The sequence below is a fragment of the Protobothrops mucrosquamatus genome, unplaced genomic scaffold, assembly GCF_001527695.2.
Source record: "Protobothrops mucrosquamatus isolate PMUCROS unplaced genomic scaffold, P.Mucros_1.0 scaffold_74, whole genome shotgun sequence".
In the NCBI taxonomy this organism is placed as follows: domain Eukaryota; kingdom Metazoa; phylum Chordata; class Lepidosauria; order Squamata; family Viperidae; genus Protobothrops; species Protobothrops mucrosquamatus.
Genome location: NW_015386150.1, coordinates 592,866 through 614,275, shown reverse-complemented (window position 1 = coordinate 614,275; position 21,410 = coordinate 592,866). Strand labels below are relative to the sequence as shown.

The 21,410-nt window shown below is 38.4% G+C and overlaps 1 protein-coding gene across 1 annotated transcript in view; it reads right to left on the bottom strand.

The window, feature by feature from the left end:
* The window catches only part of ATP8B1 (ATPase phospholipid transporting 8B1), an 84,904-nt gene that overhangs the window by 19,396 nt on the left and 44,098 nt on the right, over positions 1–21,410 (bottom strand). The window contains exons 7-18 of the mRNA XM_015813799.1: positions 19,933–20,005; positions 19,770–19,840; positions 18,611–18,693; positions 17,445–17,603; positions 16,244–16,332; positions 14,352–14,542; positions 10,191–10,399; positions 8,732–8,775; positions 6,870–7,026; positions 5,301–5,489; positions 3,449–3,561; positions 590–754 (exon numbers count right to left, since the gene is read on the bottom strand). Coding sequence (XP_015669285.1) covers positions 590–754; positions 3,449–3,561; positions 5,301–5,489; positions 6,870–7,026; positions 8,732–8,775; positions 10,191–10,399; positions 14,352–14,542; positions 16,244–16,332; positions 17,445–17,603; positions 18,611–18,693; positions 19,770–19,840; positions 19,933–20,005 — 1,543 coding nt within the window. The remainder of the gene's footprint in view (positions 1–589; positions 755–3,448; positions 3,562–5,300; positions 5,490–6,869; positions 7,027–8,731; positions 8,776–10,190; positions 10,400–14,351; positions 14,543–16,243; positions 16,333–17,444; positions 17,604–18,610; positions 18,694–19,769; positions 19,841–19,932; positions 20,006–21,410) is intronic.

Genomic DNA, 21,410 nt, shown 5'->3' with positions numbered 1-21,410 from the left:
GCTGGAGGAGAGGAGAGAGGGCTTGCGTGGGTTAGTTGAGGGTTGGTGCTGTGTCTGTGCAGTTGATTTGGATTCTGAGGGGTTCGTAGGCCAGTTGTAAGTCAACAGAGGAAGGAAGTTGGGATGGCCACTCCCTAGAATCTCTGGGGTGAAAGCAGTAAAGATTTTGTCTGGAAAGATTCTGTCTCTATGCTGTGAGCAAATAAAGAACTGAACTTTGACTGAATTGTTCTATGTTGTTCTTGGGTTGGGCCTGACAGTTATAATCTTTAACGGTATATGGGAATGAATTAGTTTTTATGAATCCCTCAGATCTATCGTTTACGCACCTATGTTTTATTAGTCATACCTCATTTCCTGTTTTCAGGCATGTTTTATTATATTTCTCTTACTTATATTATCGTTACTCATATGCTTTCAAAAATAATAACAACAATAAAAAGAATATGTGTACTTTTATAAGTACTGCACAGATTGGGAAATCAAGGTGAAAAAAGGTAACATGGAACAGACCTCATACGAAACATTTGCAAGGTCAAATACAAAGTCAAAGAACAAAACTCATATCTCCGTTCTCCATCAGACTTACAACTAAATTTTGTTCAATTTCTTCATATACTCTGTCAAGAGCTGCCTCGCGGTTTCCTGAGGCCAGCGAAGCTGCTGTGAACTTTTTTTCCCATGCTTCATATTCATAATTACTAATTTCCTTATAGGAAAGGCACAACGTTCGAAGGGTTTCATTTGCAAAGATCTGTCAAAGAGAGGAAAATAATGGCTGAAAGAATCTATTTGTTTCTGATCTAAATAGATTCTCCTTGGGGATAAATATAAGAATCTTGATTCATCCTAATAACCATCATTATTATTTATCAAACTTATATTCTGCCTGACTCTCAACAACTCTGGCAGTTCACAACAATCAAAACAAAGAACTGCGTATACAGATAGTCCTTGATATATGATGGTCAGTTAGCCATCATTCAGAATTACAATTGGACCTGTATTTGAAGTTCTGATGGCTGCCCCAGGTCATATGACTGCATTTTGGGTACTTAGCAATTGGCTTGCATTTACGACTGTTTACAGCATCCTATGATCACGAGACCATGATTTATCAAGTCTTTTGCAGAAACTGGCATTTACTTCCAGTTTCCAGCAAAAACACCCATTGCAAATAATGGGATCATTTAACAACGTGGATTCACTTAATGACCATGATGGGGGGAAAAGTAATAAAATCAGGTCAGTTATGTGATGACAACAGGCATGACTTACAATTATGATTCCAGGCTTAATTATGATCATAAATTGAGGACTATCTGTAGTCATATATAAATCCATTAAGTGGAAAAACTGGATATACCTTTAAAATTATTATCATATATATAATCGTGGATAAGGCCAGATGTCCACAAGCTGAACTCATTTTGGAGATGTACTTTGGCATCTAAAATTCTTGGCTTATTGAGAGTATATTCAGAAAATTAATTGAAAGGAAAAAGATAAAAGATGGCATAACCTGGCCCTATGCCAGGTACGGCTTTATAGATAATGTGAGCCAGTTTGGTCTAGTGCAGTGATGGCGAACCTTTTAGAGACCGAGTGCCCAAAACCCGCCCTCTGCCCCCGCTCCGCCTCCTGTCCTGCCTGCTCCGCCCCTGCCCGCCTCTGCCTGCCCCTGCCCCACCTGCCAGCAGGGCCACACACCGCCTCCATGCCCCGCCGCAGATCGCCCAGGCAGCCCTGCAGCCCATGGCAGCCACGCCCTCCACCCACACCCTGCAGCATCATCTGCACACTATGGGACGTGAGGGCGGAGTCTTGTCTCTGCTGCCTGGCTATGTCCTTGGCTGTCCTGCTTGTGCAGGCCGCGCCCGGGGGTGACTCTCCTCCAGGGGGGCTGTTGGTGAGGAGGGGGCTGCAGGGGGAGGCGGGGCTGGGGCAACAGCGCATGTGCCCACAGAGAGGACTCCAAGTGTCACCTCTGGCATGCATGCCATAGGTTCGCCATCACTGGTCTAGTGGTTAAGGCACCATGCTAGAAATCAGGAGACTGTGAGTTCTAGTCTTGCCTTAGGCACAAAACCTGGCTGGGTCAGTTGCTCTCTCTCTGTCTCTCTTAGGCAAATCCATCTCACAAGATTGTTGTTGTCAGGAAAAGAGGAGAAAGAAGGAGTATTAGATATGTTCACCATCCTGAAATACGTGTTTTTTTTTTTACAAAAAAAAATGATAAAGATAGGACAAAGAAATCTAAAAAATAAAATAAAATACTAGGGCCTTGAATTATCCCCAGAAGCAAACTGACAAACAGTGTGAACTTGACGCAAAGGTTTTACATAGGCATACTAAGGCACACCCATTTCTGCTTGTGCCACTGCGTTCTGGACCAGCTGAAGCTTCTGGGTTAAACTCAAGGTCAATCCTAGGTAGAGTGCCTTGCTGTAATCATGCCGTGAGGTGCGTAAGAAAGTTAGATATTTTCATTTGTATTAATGGATGCCTTGTAAAGGGAAAACAATGGAACCATATACAAGCAAATCAACTATGAAACATTAAAATAGCAATAGCACTTAGACTTTACAGCACTCTCTAAGCCAGTGGTTCTCAACCTGTGGGTCGGGACCCCATTTGGGGTCGATTGACCATTTCATGGGGGTCGCCAAGCAAGGCTGTCCGCCATTTTTTTTGTCCGCCATTTTTTCCCCTTTTCCGGTGGGTGCCTTACCTCCCTTGGGCTGGGCCAGCTGGTGGTCGGCCTGCTCCGTCTCTGCCGCTTGCCAGCTACGCCTCGGCCGGCGCAGGGGGCAAAACCACGCATGCGCGGCGCTCCTGGGCAGGGAAAGTCCTCGACTTACGACCGGTTGGGTAGTCCTCGACTTACGACCAGTTTAGTCCTCGACTTACGAGCGGTTTAGTCCTCGACTTACGACCGGTTGGGGTCGCGGCATTAAAAAGGTTGAGAACCACTGCTCTAAGCGGTTTACAGAGTCAGCCAATTGCCCCCAACAATCTGGCTCTTCATTTTAACCGATCTTGGAAGGATGGAAGGCTGAGTCAACCTTGAGCTGATGAGACTCGAACTCCTTAGCAGAATTAGCCTGCAGTACTGCCATCTAACCACTGCACCACCATGGCTCACTGTATATGTTTATTAATGATGTTTAGTGATGAATACCACCAGCAACAACAAAAAAGTAAGAACAAGAAACTTCTCAAATGTTCATGCTGGTAAAAGAAAAATCCATTGTTTTCAGTGGATTGACTTTTAGTATTGCAACTGTTTATTTATCAAATTAGGTACCATCCATCTTACCCTCAGACTTATCAAGTCTTTCTACTTCAGTCTCATAAAAAATGCTACTGTATATTGAAACAATTTTAAGTTTGTAGCTAGTTTTAACAATTATCCTGGTAAGATCTGTTCTAAGGTATTACAACTTACAGTCAATGAATCTTCGGTATCCTGTTTGCTAGGATTTCTTGGATGCAGCCGTTCAAAAATCACTGTATCAGCTCCTTTGCAATAAAGTCTGATGGCTCCATTGGGATCTCTTGCTACAAAGAGCAAACCGAAAGAATTGAAAAAGAAACCATTTCTTTACTGAAGCTAAGTTATTAAAATAGATATATTTTACAGAAAATACATGCAGTCTTCCACTTGAGCATTGCCACAAGAATCCTTGCAACATTCCAGAATCACTTCCAGAACTTTATTATCATCATTAAGTGAACCAATTATTTTCTAGCTGAGCTGCAAGAAGACTGACCTTTCAGTTTGCAAATAATTAAAGCCCTGCAGGGTTTGGAAAGCTGTTTTTCCATAGGCAGACATTCTTCCTTCCTTCTGCTCCAGAACATCAGGTGTTCCATTTACAGGTCCTTTAAGGGGAATAATGGCTTGACAGCTTTGCAGTGACCACCAACAGCACTTCACAATGATCAGATTTTTTTTTTTGCATAAATTGTGCAAGCATACACCACCTTACTGATTCTACTTCAAAATGCAACCTGGATTGGTCTGGGCTGTTTTGACTCTTTCAGATCATAGCAATTGTTCTCCATAGTAACCTAAATGAAGGGAGTTGGGATAAAATTGATCGGGTGCATGTTGATCCCTTTTTAGTAGAGGACCAATGCAGAACATAATTTATTTTCTCTTTGCATAGTATTCAGGTGGAGATGAGGCAATTTTTATTCTAGAGTTGAGAGCTGATTTATTGATAGATTTATTAAATGTATATGCTGTCCATTTCACTCTGAGAAATGACTGATTAGATGGTGCATTTCAAAATCATTGGAAAGATTGATGAATCAAACAGCAAAAAATTACTATGCAAAGTGCCCTAGTGACATTGCAAAGGGCACCAATTTATGAGTAGAAAATGTTAGTTATATTCATCTCCTGTATTTTCTCTAAAGGTATCCAGAGTACATTATATAGGGTAATGGTATGTGGGAATGACCCAAGAAGACGGGGAAGAGCCACAGCTAGGAGAATGGTTGGATAAAAGGCAGTGTAGCCCACAAAAGGAGTATGGGCATAGCAAATATCTCAGAAGGGACCCTCCTTAGCTTCTTAGCTGTAAAGGTGATGAGATGAAATGTAATTTCAGATCTGCAAGATTTTGTTAATGTAACCTTACAATAAAGTAGAATTAGTTCACCTGGGCATGCTTTCTCTCTGAACTACCTTGCAAGGCTGGCATGCAGACGATAGAATATGCAGTAAAAATACAGAAATTGGGGTTATCACCAATTTAAAAAAAATTGCTCTCAGTCCTTTAACTGATTCACACAACTCAATTTGGTTAAGGCAGTTAGGAAAGAGAGATATTTGTTCCTACTGTATACAATCTTGGAAATACAACTAACCAAGTCCTGGAGTGTGAATAAATAGAATCAAAACTTAGGGCAAAAGTATGGAAGATGTTCATCTCATGTTGCCAAACATTTTAATCCTAATAATGGTGAATTGATCAACATGATATAACTAATGGTGGTTTGCCCTTAGGGGACTCTTGTTATCTATTTGTCTTAGCATATGGACAGCAAGAGGCATAGCCTGCTAAACTGACATCATCTCCATGTTCCCAAGATTAGGAAACATGGAATTTGACTATATGGGAGAAGTAAGGCTTAAACCTAATATGACAGTTTGGTATGCAGTTACACCAGAACAGCATCTCTTTTAATTGTTTTCTTTATAAAACAGACAAACTGAGGCATTTTCCTCCTTAGATAAAAATATGTGGTATTAACTTCTTCTAGAACTGGGAAAAAAGCTGTTGACTTACTGATAACAGACATCCTTTTTCTGTCACTGTTGAAGTCCAAAATGGCAAGCACATCATAGGTTTTTACAGTTCCCATTTCACTTATTGTAATAGTATTTTGTGTCCGTGAGAGGAAAGCATAACCCAAGTTTCTGGCTGCAGTTACCAAAGCCCCTTCATCTGGAGAAGCAGCATGATAGTTGAGCTCACCTTGACAATAAAAGCAAACAAGAAATCCTCACAGACAGAAGAACCACATTCTTTGGAAACTGATGCTGAAGTTAACAAACGTACCTTATCCCTAGTATTTATTTATTGCATATAATCATTTTTTTTAATTTATTGCATAATAACCAGCCTTTGTTCCTGAAAGCTCCAGGTGGCAAAAACAGAGGTGCCCTTTGTGTAATCTTCTTCAACAATAACTCTGAATCTAGTATGAGTTAAGTGAGAGCAACAGCTCTCAAGTTAGGACCTGCCCATGATTGTCCACAGCTCAGAACAGTATCTTAACTGGTGTATTACACCAGCTTTGTGTGGATTGGCTCCTTGTGCATATGTGGCTTCTCCATATTGCTAAAATATTATATAGGACCATTAGAGTGACCTCTGAGCCCCAGATTTTAGGAGATCCTCAGACAAAATGTTCTGTCATCAGAATGTGGTTTGTACAAGTAGGGTGACAAAAAAGATACAGATAGTCCTTGACTTACAACCATAAAGGGAGCCCAAAATTTATGTTGCTAAGTGAGACATTTGTTAAGTGAATTTCACCCCATTTTTTGACCTTTCATGCCACATTTGTTAAGTGAATCACTGCAGTTGTTAAGGAAGTAACACAGTTGTTAAATGAATCTGGCTTACCTATTGACTTTGCTTGTCAGAAGGTCGCAAAAAGAGATTACATGAACTCGGGACACTGCAGCCATTATAAATATGAACCAGTTGCTAGACATGCAAATTTTGATCATGTGAGCATGGGGATGTTGCAACGGTCGTAAATGTGAAAAATGGTCATAAGTCGCTTTTTTCAGTGCCGTTGTAACTTTGAACAGTCACTAAATGAACTGTTGTAAGTCAAGGACTACCTGTATCTTCATTACCATTAAACCAATTTTGAAGTTTGTTCAATAATCTGATTTATTCCAAACCTAATTAATGATTGTTTCTCATTCAGTTGCCTAATTATAGTTAATTAAAGATCTCACACAGGACTGGGAAGCAAGGGAGATATGTAAGCAGGCATGTTTCTGATTCAATTGATTAGTCAAGATAAATTTGTTTAATATAGACTAGAGTTTAGGAGGTGGAGAATTATGAGATAAGAAGGAGTAGAATGCTTTGAGCACAAATGTCAGCAAAATGGTTTCTTGGCACTGCAAATAACGGCCAACAAATGGTTATATGATAGTAATATTTGAAATAGTAGGTCAGATGTTCCTTTCAATAAAAAAATGAGAGACTGGAAAATTAAGCAGTCACAAATGTGAAGTGGGTGGTTGTTCAAAATGAATAAACAAATAAGATTCTTTGGCATTGTACACTGCCCATTAAATAGGAGTATGTCAGATCACGCCAGGTGGCACTTACCATCAGTAGCATCTACCATCACTGTATGACAAATTGCTAGAAGGAGGAAGAATTGCTGAATTTCAGTTTCCTTCCCAGATTTAATTTTTTCAATCAGATATTGATCATAAAAATTAAGTTTTCCATCTGCATACATATTCCAGCTTAAATCAACTTGCTAAAAAATATAAGAAGACAACATAGTAATTATAGGCATTATTTTAAATAATGACCAATCGAATTGCCTAACAGAGCACCCATGGCACCGATCTTCCCATGTGCACGCTATAATACCAAATGATAACCTGAACTATCTTTACTTCCCAGAATTTTCTTGACTTTCAGTGCTAATGGCACTTTCAAAAAATAAAAATATTAAGGCGCTGATATCCACCACTGCCTTAAAGGTAATGCCCATCTTCCCATAATGAAATACAGGGGGGGGGGAAACCCTGAGATAATAATACAGGTAGACCTCAATTTACGACCACAATTGAGCCCGAAATGTCTGTTGCTAAAAAAGACAGTTGTTATGTGAGTTTTGCTCCATTTTATGACCTTTCTTGCCACCATTGTTAAGTGAATCACTGCAGTTGTTTAGTTAGTAACACAATTGTTAAGTGATTCTGGCTTCCCAATTGACTTTGCTTGTCAGAAGATCGCAAAAGGTGATCACATGATCCTGGGACACTGGAACTATCGTAAATGGTTTACAAGTGGTCAAGTTTTGATCATGTGACCATAGGGATGTTGCAATGGTCGTAATTTGAAAAACAGTAATAAGTCACTTTTTTCAGTGCTGTTCTAACTTTGGACAGTCATGAAACAAATTATTGCAAATTGAAGACTACCTGTGTTGTAAGAGACTAGAAAGAACTTCTGGGAAAAATACCCCTTGACAGCCATTTGGTTCACAAGGCTACAACCTCTTCTTAAAATTCCTGCTGGGATTATCAGCCACAAATGACTGAGGAGTCCGAGCTAATTAATTTACATCTGAAGTAAAACAAAAGCTGTTCCTCCTATACCGAGATTTATTAACTGGGAGTCATCAATAATCCACCAATGGAAAAATATGCACTGGTTCAACTTTGCCATATGATAGCACATTTTAAAATTTGCCATGTTCAATCCCATAAACTACTTATTGCAGGTAGCTAAATCATTATTATTATTATGTCCATCATCTATAGCTTCCTCGAATCCTTATAAATAATTTTTGTCAGGGCTAATTAGATGGTCCATCAAATTTGTATCACTTTATTTCCAATTTTATTTACAGTCATTTTAAGCACCTGTTGGCCTGACACCAGATGCAAGATGAGACAAACTGATTTTTCCCCCATTTTCTCACCCTTTTCTAACCACCTTTTTCTGCCTTTTTACAACCATCCTCTACTCTCCTTTAGATACTTCCACTGGCTCCAAAAAGGAGTGAACTTTGAGAAGAAAAGGGGAAAGACAGAGAGACGAGGTTTCCTTCATCTCTTGCATGATGAATTCAATTCAGATTAATTCATCCAGTGCTTAAATTCAATGCAAGTAAATAAGGAAACCAACCAAGGTGATATATATTTCAAGTATTATCTAGTTTGTCTCTGGGATTATAAACATTGGCTCACAGACAACGGATCACCATTCACTACCCATGGCTCAAAAAGTCACCTGCTCCCATGCGGTCCATGGTCTACCCACTTAGAAACAGCATAAGCTTGTCCCTCTCCTTGATGTTGTAAGAGACATATGCAGGAGACAGACACTCTCTCCTGGAATTCTGCAGAGTCTCTTTGGATAGTGAGAAGGGTGGCATATAAATTTCATAATTAACTAAATAAAAGTAAAATAAAAAATAGACAAATTGTTTTATATTGAAAATTATTTACCTCTAGATTATTATGTTCGTGGCCTGTTTTATCCCTGCAGTTTCCTGAAAAGCAATATAAAATATCAACTATGGTGCAAGCACTATCTTGATTTACCACAAGAACCTATCTCCTTCAACCATCTGCTTTTAAGAATACCGGCGTAGGAAGTCAGAAATGCATAGAAACAGACCCTGATGGGAATTTGCACAGCTGAGGCAAGATTATCAACAATTTCATCTTCCAGCTACAGCTCCATGTAGACATAACCAAAAATATCTGGTAGATTGACCTAATCTTCTGCTGAGGGTTTCCAGGAGAAAGGGAAATCCTTGTTTGCACAGTTACCATCTGGTCTTGCCACACTGTAAATCATTACATTCATTTGCCTAATGTTTTATTACAGTCACTGAAGCCTACTTTATCTTTGTGGTAGGCAATCTTGTAAGTTAATTATACCAACCAGTGAAGGAATAGTTCATGGAGTCGTAGAGGTGGGGAGAGCTATTGGGGTCTTTGAATTTTCCCTTTCTGCTTATTGCAGAAATCCAAATATAAGCATCCTACATTGATGCTTCCACTTGAACACTCAACAGTCCAACAAACAGGAACCCACTGCCTTTTCCCTAACATTCATTTGGAATCTGTCTTCTATTCCATATTATGTATTTTGGAGCAAGGGAGAACTCTTCTATGTGACATCTTTTCAGTGCAGCTATATCTGTCCACTGTAGTCTTTTATCACAGCTAACCATAAATAACTCCTTCAATTCCTCTTTATAGATCTTGCTTTCTAATGCCTGAACAATTCTGCTGTTCTTTTTGGAACCTATTCTCATTTGCTGAATACTGCTTGAGATGTAGGCCCTCAATCTGGACACAGACCTTAAGTTGGGTTTTGACCGAAGCCAAGCAGAGGGAAATGTATAATTTAGAAATTATAATTTTGTGGATTTTATTCTAAAACTACATTTGCCCTTTTTGCAATCACATCATACTTCTGGCTCATATTTAATTCGAATCAACTACTGCAATAATTTTTTCAGAAGTATTAATTAACTAGATGTCACATATCCCATACCTGCTCATTTGATTTTCTTTTCTAAGTGAAGAACTTTGCATTTGTCTGTTCAATTTCATACTGTTACTTTCAGCCTATTTCTCCAACAACTTCTCCAACCTTGTTTGGAATTTCTACCTTGAAGGAAATTAGCTATTTCCCCCCATTTTCTTTTATCATGTACAAATCTGAGAAGCATCACCTCCATCCTTATCAACCAAATCATTAATAAAAATATTGAAGACTGGGGGACTTATCCTTGTGGCATCCCGCTTAATCCTCAGATCTTCTTAATCTGATTAGGAACATTTGGTGAGCATACTTTCAGTATGATGTTCATATCAATGAATTATTCAGTTTTTTTCTCCATGCCACGAATGTCTTGTAATCAATTTCATGTGTAATAAAAACTAGATTTACCATAAGTTTTTCCATTTATGCTACATTTTTTGAAGGTCATGATATTCTGTGTCAGCGTGCCTGTCTTGTCTGAGAAGACGTAATGGATCTGTCCCAACTGTTCATTCAAAGTGGTAGTTCTTGCTTTTGCAGCTGTATCCTTCTCTGGATAATACATCTGCAAGTCCCAGTTAATAAAATAACTTTGGCCCAGACGGATCACTTCAACACTATGAGTAAGAAAAAGCAAAGATTACCCAGTTTTCCCAAACTTCAGTGCACAAGAGACTTTTAACAAGAATTACACAGTACTACAGAAGCACTGTGGAATGACCAATGACTCAAGAAACGTCTGAAGATGTCATTGAAAACTATAGAATTAGGTGAAAACTATAGAATTATATTGAAGCATTTTTATATGTAAACCAATTTGGATTTTTAAAACTGCCCAATTCCTGAGAGAGGGAGAGTTTCCCTTCACCAAATATGTACATTATATGTAGAGAAGCTCAACAGCCATCTGTCAATGATCTGGAGTCCTGCACTGAGTAAATAAGAATGTGTATCAACAATCCACTTTCCAACTCTTATGATTCCATAAATGCTAAGGAATATTGTCTGGTATTCCAAATTCAAAACAATTTTTAATCAGAATATCCATTTCTTAGCAATATCAAAAACGCTTAGACTTATATACTGCTTCATAGTGCTTTACAGCTCCCTCTAACCATTTTACAGAGTCAGAGTCAGCATATTGCCCTCAACAATCTGGATCTTCATTTTACCAATCTTGGAAGGATGGAAGGCTGAGTCAACCTTGAGCTGGTCAGATCTAAGTCCTGGTAATGAGCAAAGGTAGCCTGCAATACTGCATTCTAACCACTGCACTTCCATGGCTCTTATATTAGGTATTTACAAACCTGCCAATTACTATATCCCTAATCAAAGAAGATTAGATCTTCCTTAGCTTAGCATCTTGTACAATCCCAGTCAGGATGTCAACCATTCCATAGTCCTGGTTAAAGGATAAGATCTACCTCCATTGATCAACATATCAATGCTGAGATAGTTTTGTCCAGCCAGTTAACCTATAATACTGTATTAAGACTCAGGACCAACTCCAATGACATAGGATAATATATTCCCTTGTCCTGGATGAAGGAGAGTGAAATGACATTTTTGTGTTTAGAATGTTTAATCCCTACTGTTCTTCTTGGGGTCATATTTTGTGGGAGAAACAAGTTATAAAGAATTTTTGTGGGATGAAACTACAATCTCCATGTTTCACTTTAAAAAAAAAAAAAGAATCGTTGAAATAAATAAACAGATAGTTTCGTGCATTTATTATTATTATTATTATATCCATGAACACTTTTGGTCCCCAGATTTGTTTAAAGACATTTTTATACAAGATGAAGTCCAGTCACTTGACCAGAGAAAAAGATAGAAGTCACCTGAGTTGGTAGAGGGCATTCTCAAAGACTAGAAATGATGGTGGGGAGAATATCACCACTTTGCCATAAAATAACTGGGTATTTTATGACAGCCCATGCCTTCCCAGCAGTCATGTCATAGCATGTTCTCCAAACATGAATCTGTTTACTGGCCCTCAAAAGATTGGGAACCCCTGGCCTATTAGAACAACTTCAAGCTTATACACAAATCATAATGAAGGTTCTTGTCTTTCTTACCTCACATAGAGGGATATGGGAACCATGGTGTTCAGCACAATGATGTAGCCCCAAAAGTTAAGGAAGCCGCGGTATGCAGGGGAATTATCTTTACCATCATAGAGATACCAAGAAGAATTGCCAATTTGTTGTTCCCAGTAAGTGTGTCCAATAGCCAGACCGGCAGACACCAGGATGAGTAATACGAAAATCTGAAATGTAAACACAACCAAAACCATGTTTATGAAATAATATTTTATCCCCTAGATATCATGAAGAATCTCCGATTCACACACTGGCACTTGAAGAGGGGAGAAAAACAGATCTGGTCACTGCTGTTGTAAATGAGTTTAGAATATGTTGTCCTAAAAAGAGACTTAGCACATCTAATGATATGGGCAACTTACTAGACTGAACTAATATCAAAAATAAATGTGTGACCACCCTGTACATTCTCTGTTAATATGAATCCAAACAATAAGATCTGAAATTGCATAGTACAATGCACACAATAAATAATTAGATGTATTTTTTTTAAATTTCCATAATCTTGACAGTGGCTTTCCATGACTCACTATTCAAATTCCATAAGAAACTACTGAAGGAGTTGGCTATGCTTAGCTTGAAGAGGTAAGTCTAAAGCAGTGGTTCTCAACCTTTTTAATGCCGCGACCCCAACCGGTCGTAAGTCGAGGACTAAACCGGTTGTAAGTCGAGGACTAAACCGGTTGTAAGTCGAGGACTAAACCGGTCGTAAGTCGAGGACTACCCAACCGGTCGTAAGTCGAGGACTTTCCCTGCCTGGGAGCGCCGCGCATGCGTGGTTCCGCCCCCTGCGCCAGCCGAGGCGTAGCTGGCAAGCGGCAGAGACGGAGCAGGCCGACCACCAGCTGGCCCAGCTCAAGGGAGGTAAGGCACCTGCCGGAAAAGGGAAAAAAAATGGCGGACAGCCTTGCTTGGCGACCCCCGTGAAATGGTCGATCGACCCCAAATGGGGTCGCGACCCATAGGTTGAGAACCGCTGGTCTAAAGGTAACTGATAATCTTTCAACAAGTGAAGTAGGTTGTCACAAAAGACAAAGAATGGAGCCAATTTGTATTGCTACAGGTGGCAAGACAAGGATTAGGAAGAACTTCATAATATCAAGAACGGTTTGTCCTCTTTTGGGAGTAGCTGGCTGTCTCCTTTGCTGTTTGCATTTAAGAAGAGGTATTATGCCGAAGATATAGATTTTATTTTATTTCATTTGCTTTTCTTACTAAATAGGCTGCTGATAAGGATAGTCCTCCCTTAATGACCAGTCACTTAGCAACTATTCAAAGTTATGAGCCCCTCCATAAGGTACTTACAACCTAGTTATGAAGTTCTGAAGACCAAACAATGCCCCCCATGATTGCAGTTTGAGTGCTTGGAAACCAGCTCATTTTTAGGGCTGCTTGCAGGGTCACATGAATGTGATTTTTAGTATTTTTTTGCCAGTTTCCGGCATTTACTTCCAGTTTGGGGCAAAAACACATCCATTAGATTAAATGGAATTGTTTATTGATCGTAGAATTTATGTAGTGACCACTGCTAAAAAGGTCATAAAATCAGGTGTGATAATATGGTGGCCTGCTTAACGACTGATGGGACTTACAACCATAATTCCAAGCCCAAATATTGTTGTAAGTCGAGGACTACCTGTATTGATGCATTCAAGACCCTTCCTCCCAAATATGGATCCTGCACTCTGTTTGTTAGTACTGGTTGCAAGGAAACCAGAAGCTTTCTTTCCTGATACCATAATAAATGTTTGACCTTAACAGATTAGCAAACAGTTTTGTGCTACAGCTTTTGTTAACTCTAACTAAATACCAAGGAGGAAACGTAAACTGAAATATCTTACCGTGTACACCATATAATTCATAAGAGAGTCAATTTTGGTCCTTTTAAACCTTGTTTTCCCACTGTTCTTCATTATTTTTGTGTCGGCCCCTAAAATCACATTAAAAACTACAATGTAAATGTCATTAATTTTCAGACACATATTTTATATATATATATATATATATCCCTCACTTCTAACAACAAGGAGGATGGGAGAAAGCGGATTGGAGCTACGATCACTCGGTCATGGGCAAGAAATAGGGAAATACCCACACCAGTAGAGGATAATCCCCAAGAGATTGACATACGGACATCAAACCAAAGAAAGGGGAGTGCAACGGTGATTAGGCTAAATACCTTAACAAACGGCAATAAACATAGAGAGGAGAGGTGCGAAGGGGAGGGGGGACAACAGCATTGTGTATTAGAACAGCCTGGAGGGAGCAGAAAAGAAAACAAGGCTAATAGACAAGANAAAATAACTGGGTATTTTATGACAGCCCATGCCTTCCCAGCAGTCATGTCATAGCATGTTCTCCAAACATGAATCTGTTTACTGGCCCTCAAAAGATTGGGAACCCCTGGCCTATTAGAACAACTTCAAGCTTATACACAAATCATAATGAAGGTTCTTGTCTTTCTTACCTCACATAGAGGGATATGGGAACCATGGTATTCAGCACAATGATGTAGCCCCAAAAGTTAAGGAAGCCGCGGTATGCAGGGGAATTATCTTTACCATCATAGAGATACCAAGAAGAATTGCCAATTTGTTGTTCCCAGTAAGTGTGTCCAATAGCCAGACCGGCAGACACCAGGATGAGTAATACGAAAATCTGAAATGTAAATACAAACCAAAACCATGCTTATAAAATAATATTTTATCCCCTAGAATATTACAAAGAATCTCAGATTCACACACTGGCGCTTGAAGAGGGGAGAAAAACAGATCTGGTCACTGCTGTTGTAAATGAGTTTAGAATATGTTGTCCTAAAAAGAGACTTAGCACATCTAATGATATGGGCAACTTACTAGACTGAACTAATATCAAAAATAAATGTGTGACCACCTTGTACATTCTCTGTTAATATGAATCCAAACAATAAGATCTGAAATTGCATAGTACAATGCACACAATAAATAATTAGATGTGTTTTTTTTAAATTTCCATAATCTTAACAGTGGCTTTCCATGACTCACTATTCAAATTCTATAAGAAACTACTGAAGGAGTTGGCTATGCTTAGCTTGAAGAGGTAAGTCTAAAGCAGTGGTTCTCAACCTTTTTAATGCCGCGACCCCAACCGGTCGTACGTCGAGGACTAAACCGGTCGTAAGTCGAGGACTAAACCGGTCGTAAGTCGAGGACTAAACTGGTCGTAAGTCGAGGACTACCCAACCGGTCGTAAGTCGAGGACTTTCCCTGCCCGGGAGCGCCACGCATGCGTGGTTCCGCCCCCTGTGCCAGCCGAGGCGTAGCTGGCAAGCGGCAGAGACGGAGCAGGAAGACCACCAGCTGGCCCAGCTCAAGGGAGGTAAGGCACCCGCCGGAAAAGGGGAAAAAAATGGCGGACAGCCTTGCTTGGCGACCTCCGTGAAATGGTCGATCGACCCCAAATGGGGTCGCGACCCATAGGTTGAGAACCGCTGGTCTAAAGGTAACCGATAATAATCTGATAATAATCTTTCAACAAGTGAAGTAGGTTGTCACAAAAGACAAAGAACGGAGCCAATTTGTATTGCTGCAGGTGGCAAGACAAGGATTAGGAAGAACTTCATAATATCAAGAACGGTTTGTCCTCTTTTGGGAGTAGCTGGCTGTCTCCTTTGCTGTTTGCATTTAAGAAGAGGTATTATGCCGAAGATATAGATTTTATTTTATTTCATTTGCTTTTCTTACTAAATAGGCTGCTGATAAGGAGATATACAGATAGTCCTCCCTTAATGACCAGTCACTTAGCAACTATTCAAAGTTATGAGCCCCTCCATAAGGTACTTACAACCTAGTTATGAAGTTCTGAAGACCAAACAATGCCCCCCATGATTGCAGTTTGAGTGCTTGGAAACCAGCTCATTTTTAGGGCTGCTTGCAGGGTCACATGAATGTGATTTTTAGTATTTTTTTTGCCAGTTTCCGGCATTTACTTCCAGTTTGGGGCAAAAACACATCCATTAGATTAAATGGAATTGTTTATTGATCGTAGAATTTATGTAGTGACCACTGCTAAAAAGGTCATAAAATCAGGTGTGATAATATGGTGGCCTGCTTAATGACTGATGGGACTTACAACCATAATTCCAAGCCCAAATATTGTTGTAAGTCGAGGACTACCTGTATTGATGCATTGAAGACACTTCCTCCCAAATATGGATCCTGCATTCTGTTTGTTAGTACTGGTTGCAAGGAAACCAGAAGCTTTCTTTCCTGATACCATAATAAATGTTTGACCTTAACAGATTAGCAAACAATTTTGTGCTACAGCTTTTGTTAACTCTAACTAAATACCAAGGAGGAAAAGTAAACTGAAATATCTTACCGTGTACACCATATAATTCATAAGAGAGTCAATTTTGGTCCTTTTAAACCTTGTTTTCCCACTGTTCTTCATTATTTTTGTGTCGGCCCCTAAAATCACATTAAAAACTACAATGTAAATGTCATTAATTTTCAGACACATATTTTATATATATATATATATATATATATATATCCAAATTTCTTTTTTTCTGACAAAGAGTAAAGAATTAAATTGGGAGACTAAGATGGACCATTTCTGGCTTTTTTTGCCTTCATCAGTTAGCCATACCCTTTATGGGATTCGAACCTGGGCAGTTATACATACTAGTCAGTGATTTAGTCACTGAGCCACAGGTTCTCTTCCCCTCTTTTGCCAGCAGAGTCAAGGGAGTAATGTATGTATAACTGCCCAGGTTCAAATCCCATAAAGGGTATGGCTAACTGATGAAGGCAAAAAAAGCCAGAAATGGTCCATCTTAGTCTCCCAATTTAATTCTTTACTCTTTGTCAGAAAAAAAGAAATTTGGATATAAAAATATTTCGCAGTTGCGACTTGAGCCTGCTCTATGCCCCTAGTTGGGGGCGGCAAGGCAAGAGATATTGTAAAAAGAGTAAACTATATATGAGTCTTTGGTCATTCGGGTTTTCTCCCGTGTAAGATTAGAAGTGTCATAGCGACGTTTCGATGAAATCACATTCATCATCATCAGGCTTGTGCTTTTAGCTTTGTGCTTCTCAGAGTAATGTGAAATGTCTGCTGTTTCTTTCTTTTATATATATAGTTTGGTGCACCCTGTCGGCCCAAATATGTCTGGTTGAAAAAAAAAAGTGAGAAAGAGCCTGTGGCCTAGAGGTTAATACATCTGCCTAACATGCAGACAGCCCAGGTTCAAATCTCAGAAGGGTATGTCTGGTTGAAAAGAACTAAAAAGTTCGAAATGGCTATTCCAGTTCTCCCTTAATTCTTTGTTAGCAATCCAAATTTTGACACACACACACACACACACACACACACACACATATATATTCTTAGATGCATAATAAAAATATTTTGCCAATTTATTACATAATAAAATATTTTGGCAATTTATTAATATGTTGCATTACTTATCATAGACTTAACAGGTCAAAAACTCTATTGAATATACATTTGCGAAAACAAACTATCTCTTTTTATATCAAAAAGCCGGCAAGTGATATTTCATTCATTACATAGATACCTGCAAATATGACAAGTCCATGACATACTTCCGTGTTCCGGATTTTACAACCACGCAACAAAATTTTATCAGCGTCCAAAGCATATCTCTTTCCTCGCCATATCATGGTCCCTGTAAATTTATCTAGACGATTGTTGGGCTCTTCGCACTCTACTAGGCCTAGATGTTTATTAAAAAGAACAGCAGGAGGAAAGAAAAGATTCAGGATCACAACATTGTATTTAAATATTTTCATGGCAGATTGCTTTACGGCAGGTGAACAGTAGTTGGCATGCAATGCAAGTAATCCTTGTTTAGCTACCACAGTTGGGACTGGCAATTTAGCCATTATGCGAAGCGATTGCTAAGTGAAACTGTGACTTTACTTATTTCAACTTTTCCAAGAAGGCTGTAAATGTGAGGATTGATCAAAATTACTTTTTCATCATTTCAAGACTGTCACTAAACAAAATCTGCCTGTACTTCACACGTAGCAGGAGATTACAGATGCTACTCCTTTTCTTGACGCATTTTAGATACAACTTTAGAAGGCCTCTGGAAAAGGGTGGATCATGCATGCAAAATCTAAAGAATCCTAGTTAAAATCTGTATTTTGCACAATCTATTTGTATGAACAGAACCAAGGTCTTATATATCACTTTGGAAACAGAAGATCACGGTCAGAATGACAAATAAATTTATTACTGTAATTACCTTCTGCTACTAAAGGCTTTGTATTTCTGAGCTTTCTATCCTCATGGTAGGAAAAGGGAGAAAAAGACGGAAGTACAGTAAAGCATTTTTCTTTTAGGAGCCAAACTGGAAGGGTGCACCTGAGAATATCTGTCTTTCAGGGCACAGTAACGAGGAACCAACAGGGAATCTTTCCTTGTGATCTTTATTTTAATGGAGAAGCTGAGCAGTTACACAGAAAAGAATCAATATGAGCTTTATGTGATGGAAAAATGTTTCAAACTTAATGGCTTCTACTAAGAAATAAAAGAGAACAGCAGGTCCTAATGTTAATGGGATTTTCTTGATTACCGAGCTTGTTAAAATGTGTTTTGGTATATATGCGGGGGAAAAATCCTTGTCTTAAAGACTGGATAAAAATCTTTGGGTTTGATGGAAGATAAATAATTAAAGATAATTTAGAGATTAAAAAGGGAAAGTATGCTTGAACAAACCATCAAATACTGCAAGTGCACTTTCTTCTTGAAGGCACCTGTCTGTTACTTCCAGTGACATTTTGAACTTTAAGTTGGTTTCACTAGCAGAGAGAGAAAGAGAAAAAAACCCCATAAGTTGCAGTGATAGAATAAGATAAATGAAGGATTTCAGTTCTTTTTTTAAGTTTGCTTAAGATTCCGCATTTATTTATTTTTGATTACATTTTATCTTTCCTATTTTCTAGTTATTTTATTTAAAATATAGATAAAGCAACAGTGGCAAAATCTATAGGACTTTCCTGCATGATATCTCAAAATGAATTGTATTCCAAATTCTAGACGGGCCCAATGGTCAAGTAATTACACAGTAGATTAAAAGCTGTTCTACTTCTTTATCCATTAAATCTCATTAACAGAATGCATTATGTTAACAAAGTAGAGAAGTAAGTTGCATAGGATGATTAGAGATATCATATGGTGGTTCATAGTCATTTGGGGGAATTGCTACGGAAAACAAAACAAAAACAGTTTCTTTAAAACAAACTTGCTGCATAGACTTAATGAAAATTGGTTTTGGATGAGAATGGGAACTACTGTATGTAGAGCCAGCATATAAAATTTTCCTTTTTTTGTCATTGTATCACAGTGGGAAATGGCTGCTTGTAGCTGTTTGTGTCACCTTGTTCATGTTATTTGTGCGGTGATTATATAGCAGAACTAATACTATTGAACCAGAGAGCAACAGCTAGCCAAACAAACTGAAACACAAGAGTGATAAATGTCTTCTTTAAAAGAAGAAGTTATAAGCAGTAGCCTCACCATAATTTACAGAAAAAAATACAATTTATACATTTTAACAGCTTGGTCATGCTACATTTCTCTCACTTATGTTTTATATCCTTCAAACAGAATTAGTTGTGTAGTTCTTAAAAGCAAGATCTATGTATATTCCCAATAATAAACCGTAATGTACAAACAATATACAGTACTATTTTAACAACAATACTTCAGGTTTACTTCCTTCTTGTTCTATATATGCAAATATAAAATGTTAAAATATAATATTTTAATGTCCCCTAAAATTCCCTCTGTAAGAATGTAAATCTGTTGTTAAGACAACACATAAGCAATGTTTTGGGCATGTCTGGAGAATGAAAGTGAGAATAAACAGACTTACCCATCTAATTCAGCTGTTTCTACATAACAAAGGCTGTTGGGCTCTGAACTGGACAACAATAAAATATCCGCCTAGTTAAATAAACAAAATGAATTAAATGTACATAACAGTGACATTAAATTTTCAGTGTAAATTTATACACATGCAAAGCTTTTGTACTTACAGGAACAAATGCATTTTTCCCCAAACGGATGATATCACCAACTGCAATGTCTTTCCATTTTGCGTTCTGAAAACTAAGTAGCAAGATATTTACACACAGAAACATGTACATTATAAACATAGAAATGAAATTATAATGTAATAATTATTACAGTAAAGCCTCTGGCATTTTGGTCCAAAAATGTATAGAACAATAATACAAACTTCCCAATAAAAACTTTTAAATATTTAGCATGCATACTGAACACTGTATTTATGATTCAGGGGATAACAATATTTTTCAAGAAGTGTGAAAAGAAATAATTATAGTTTATTATTTCTAAATTTCATGTTCTCTTTCTCATTTAAATGTCGACCTCCATCTTATTATAGATAGAAGGTTAAAACATTTGGGCTTACATACCCCTAAATCTGCAGGATTACAGATACTGATTAGAAATGTGTAAATTTGATTTTTCTTATGAATGAAGGCAAATATATGTGTCACAGGATAATATTGCAAGATCCAATCTGGGTTGGTCACTGGGACCAGAGATTTACTCTTCCCAACTTCCAGAGTCATGCTCTCTACTGGAATGTCTATGGAGATTCTCAGTCATCCAGATCATAGTTATCCCAAATATCCTTTTTCACGAGGCAACTGGACTTTCTTGTTTTTCTTTGAACATGTTTCACTTCTTCTTGGATCAGAAGTGAAGCATCTTCAAAGAAAGACAAGAAAGTCCAGTTGCCTCATGAAAAAGCATCTTTGGGATCTCTACCGGAATATGTGCTTTGGGCTATTCTGTGAGTCATACTTATGTGGTGCCTTCCTATTGGCTGATTGGTATGTTGATGGCTGATGATTGGCTGTTGTTACCTTGTGCTGACAGCCCTCAGCTCCTAAGTATTTGATAAGCTGGTGGTAAACCAATACTCCTGTTAACTGACAAGGGGTCCATTTCCCAGACTTCATGACTGACCACCAGTTTATCAAGTTCTTAGGAGCTGAGGGCTTGGCCAGTCAATTGCCAGTCTTCAACACACCAATCAACCAATAAGAAGGCACCACTAAATATGACTCACAGAATAGCCCGAAGCACGTATTCCAGTAGAGAGAAGTTCCCTGAAGATGGGCTCCAGCATGAATAAATCTCTGGGCCCAGATAGATTTTTCTTCCTCGTTTTATTATTCCAAAATTAGAATCATTCAGCTATGTAACATTCAGGGGAATTGTTTACTTAGTTATTTGTTATGCACATGGCTGAAATTTATCAAATGACTGACGCAAACTAACCGCTAGGTAAACATTAGACTTGTACAAACTGTATTCAAGTCAGATTATCAGTTCAATTCAAACTAAGCTGATCTGATTCAAGACTTCAATTTGAAACACTGAGCCAGTCTGAGCCAATTTGAAGCAATCTTCTGATTTCAGAAATGGGATTCAATTCAGAAATTTGCTTGAATCGAAGAATCAAATATTTGCATGATAGCCA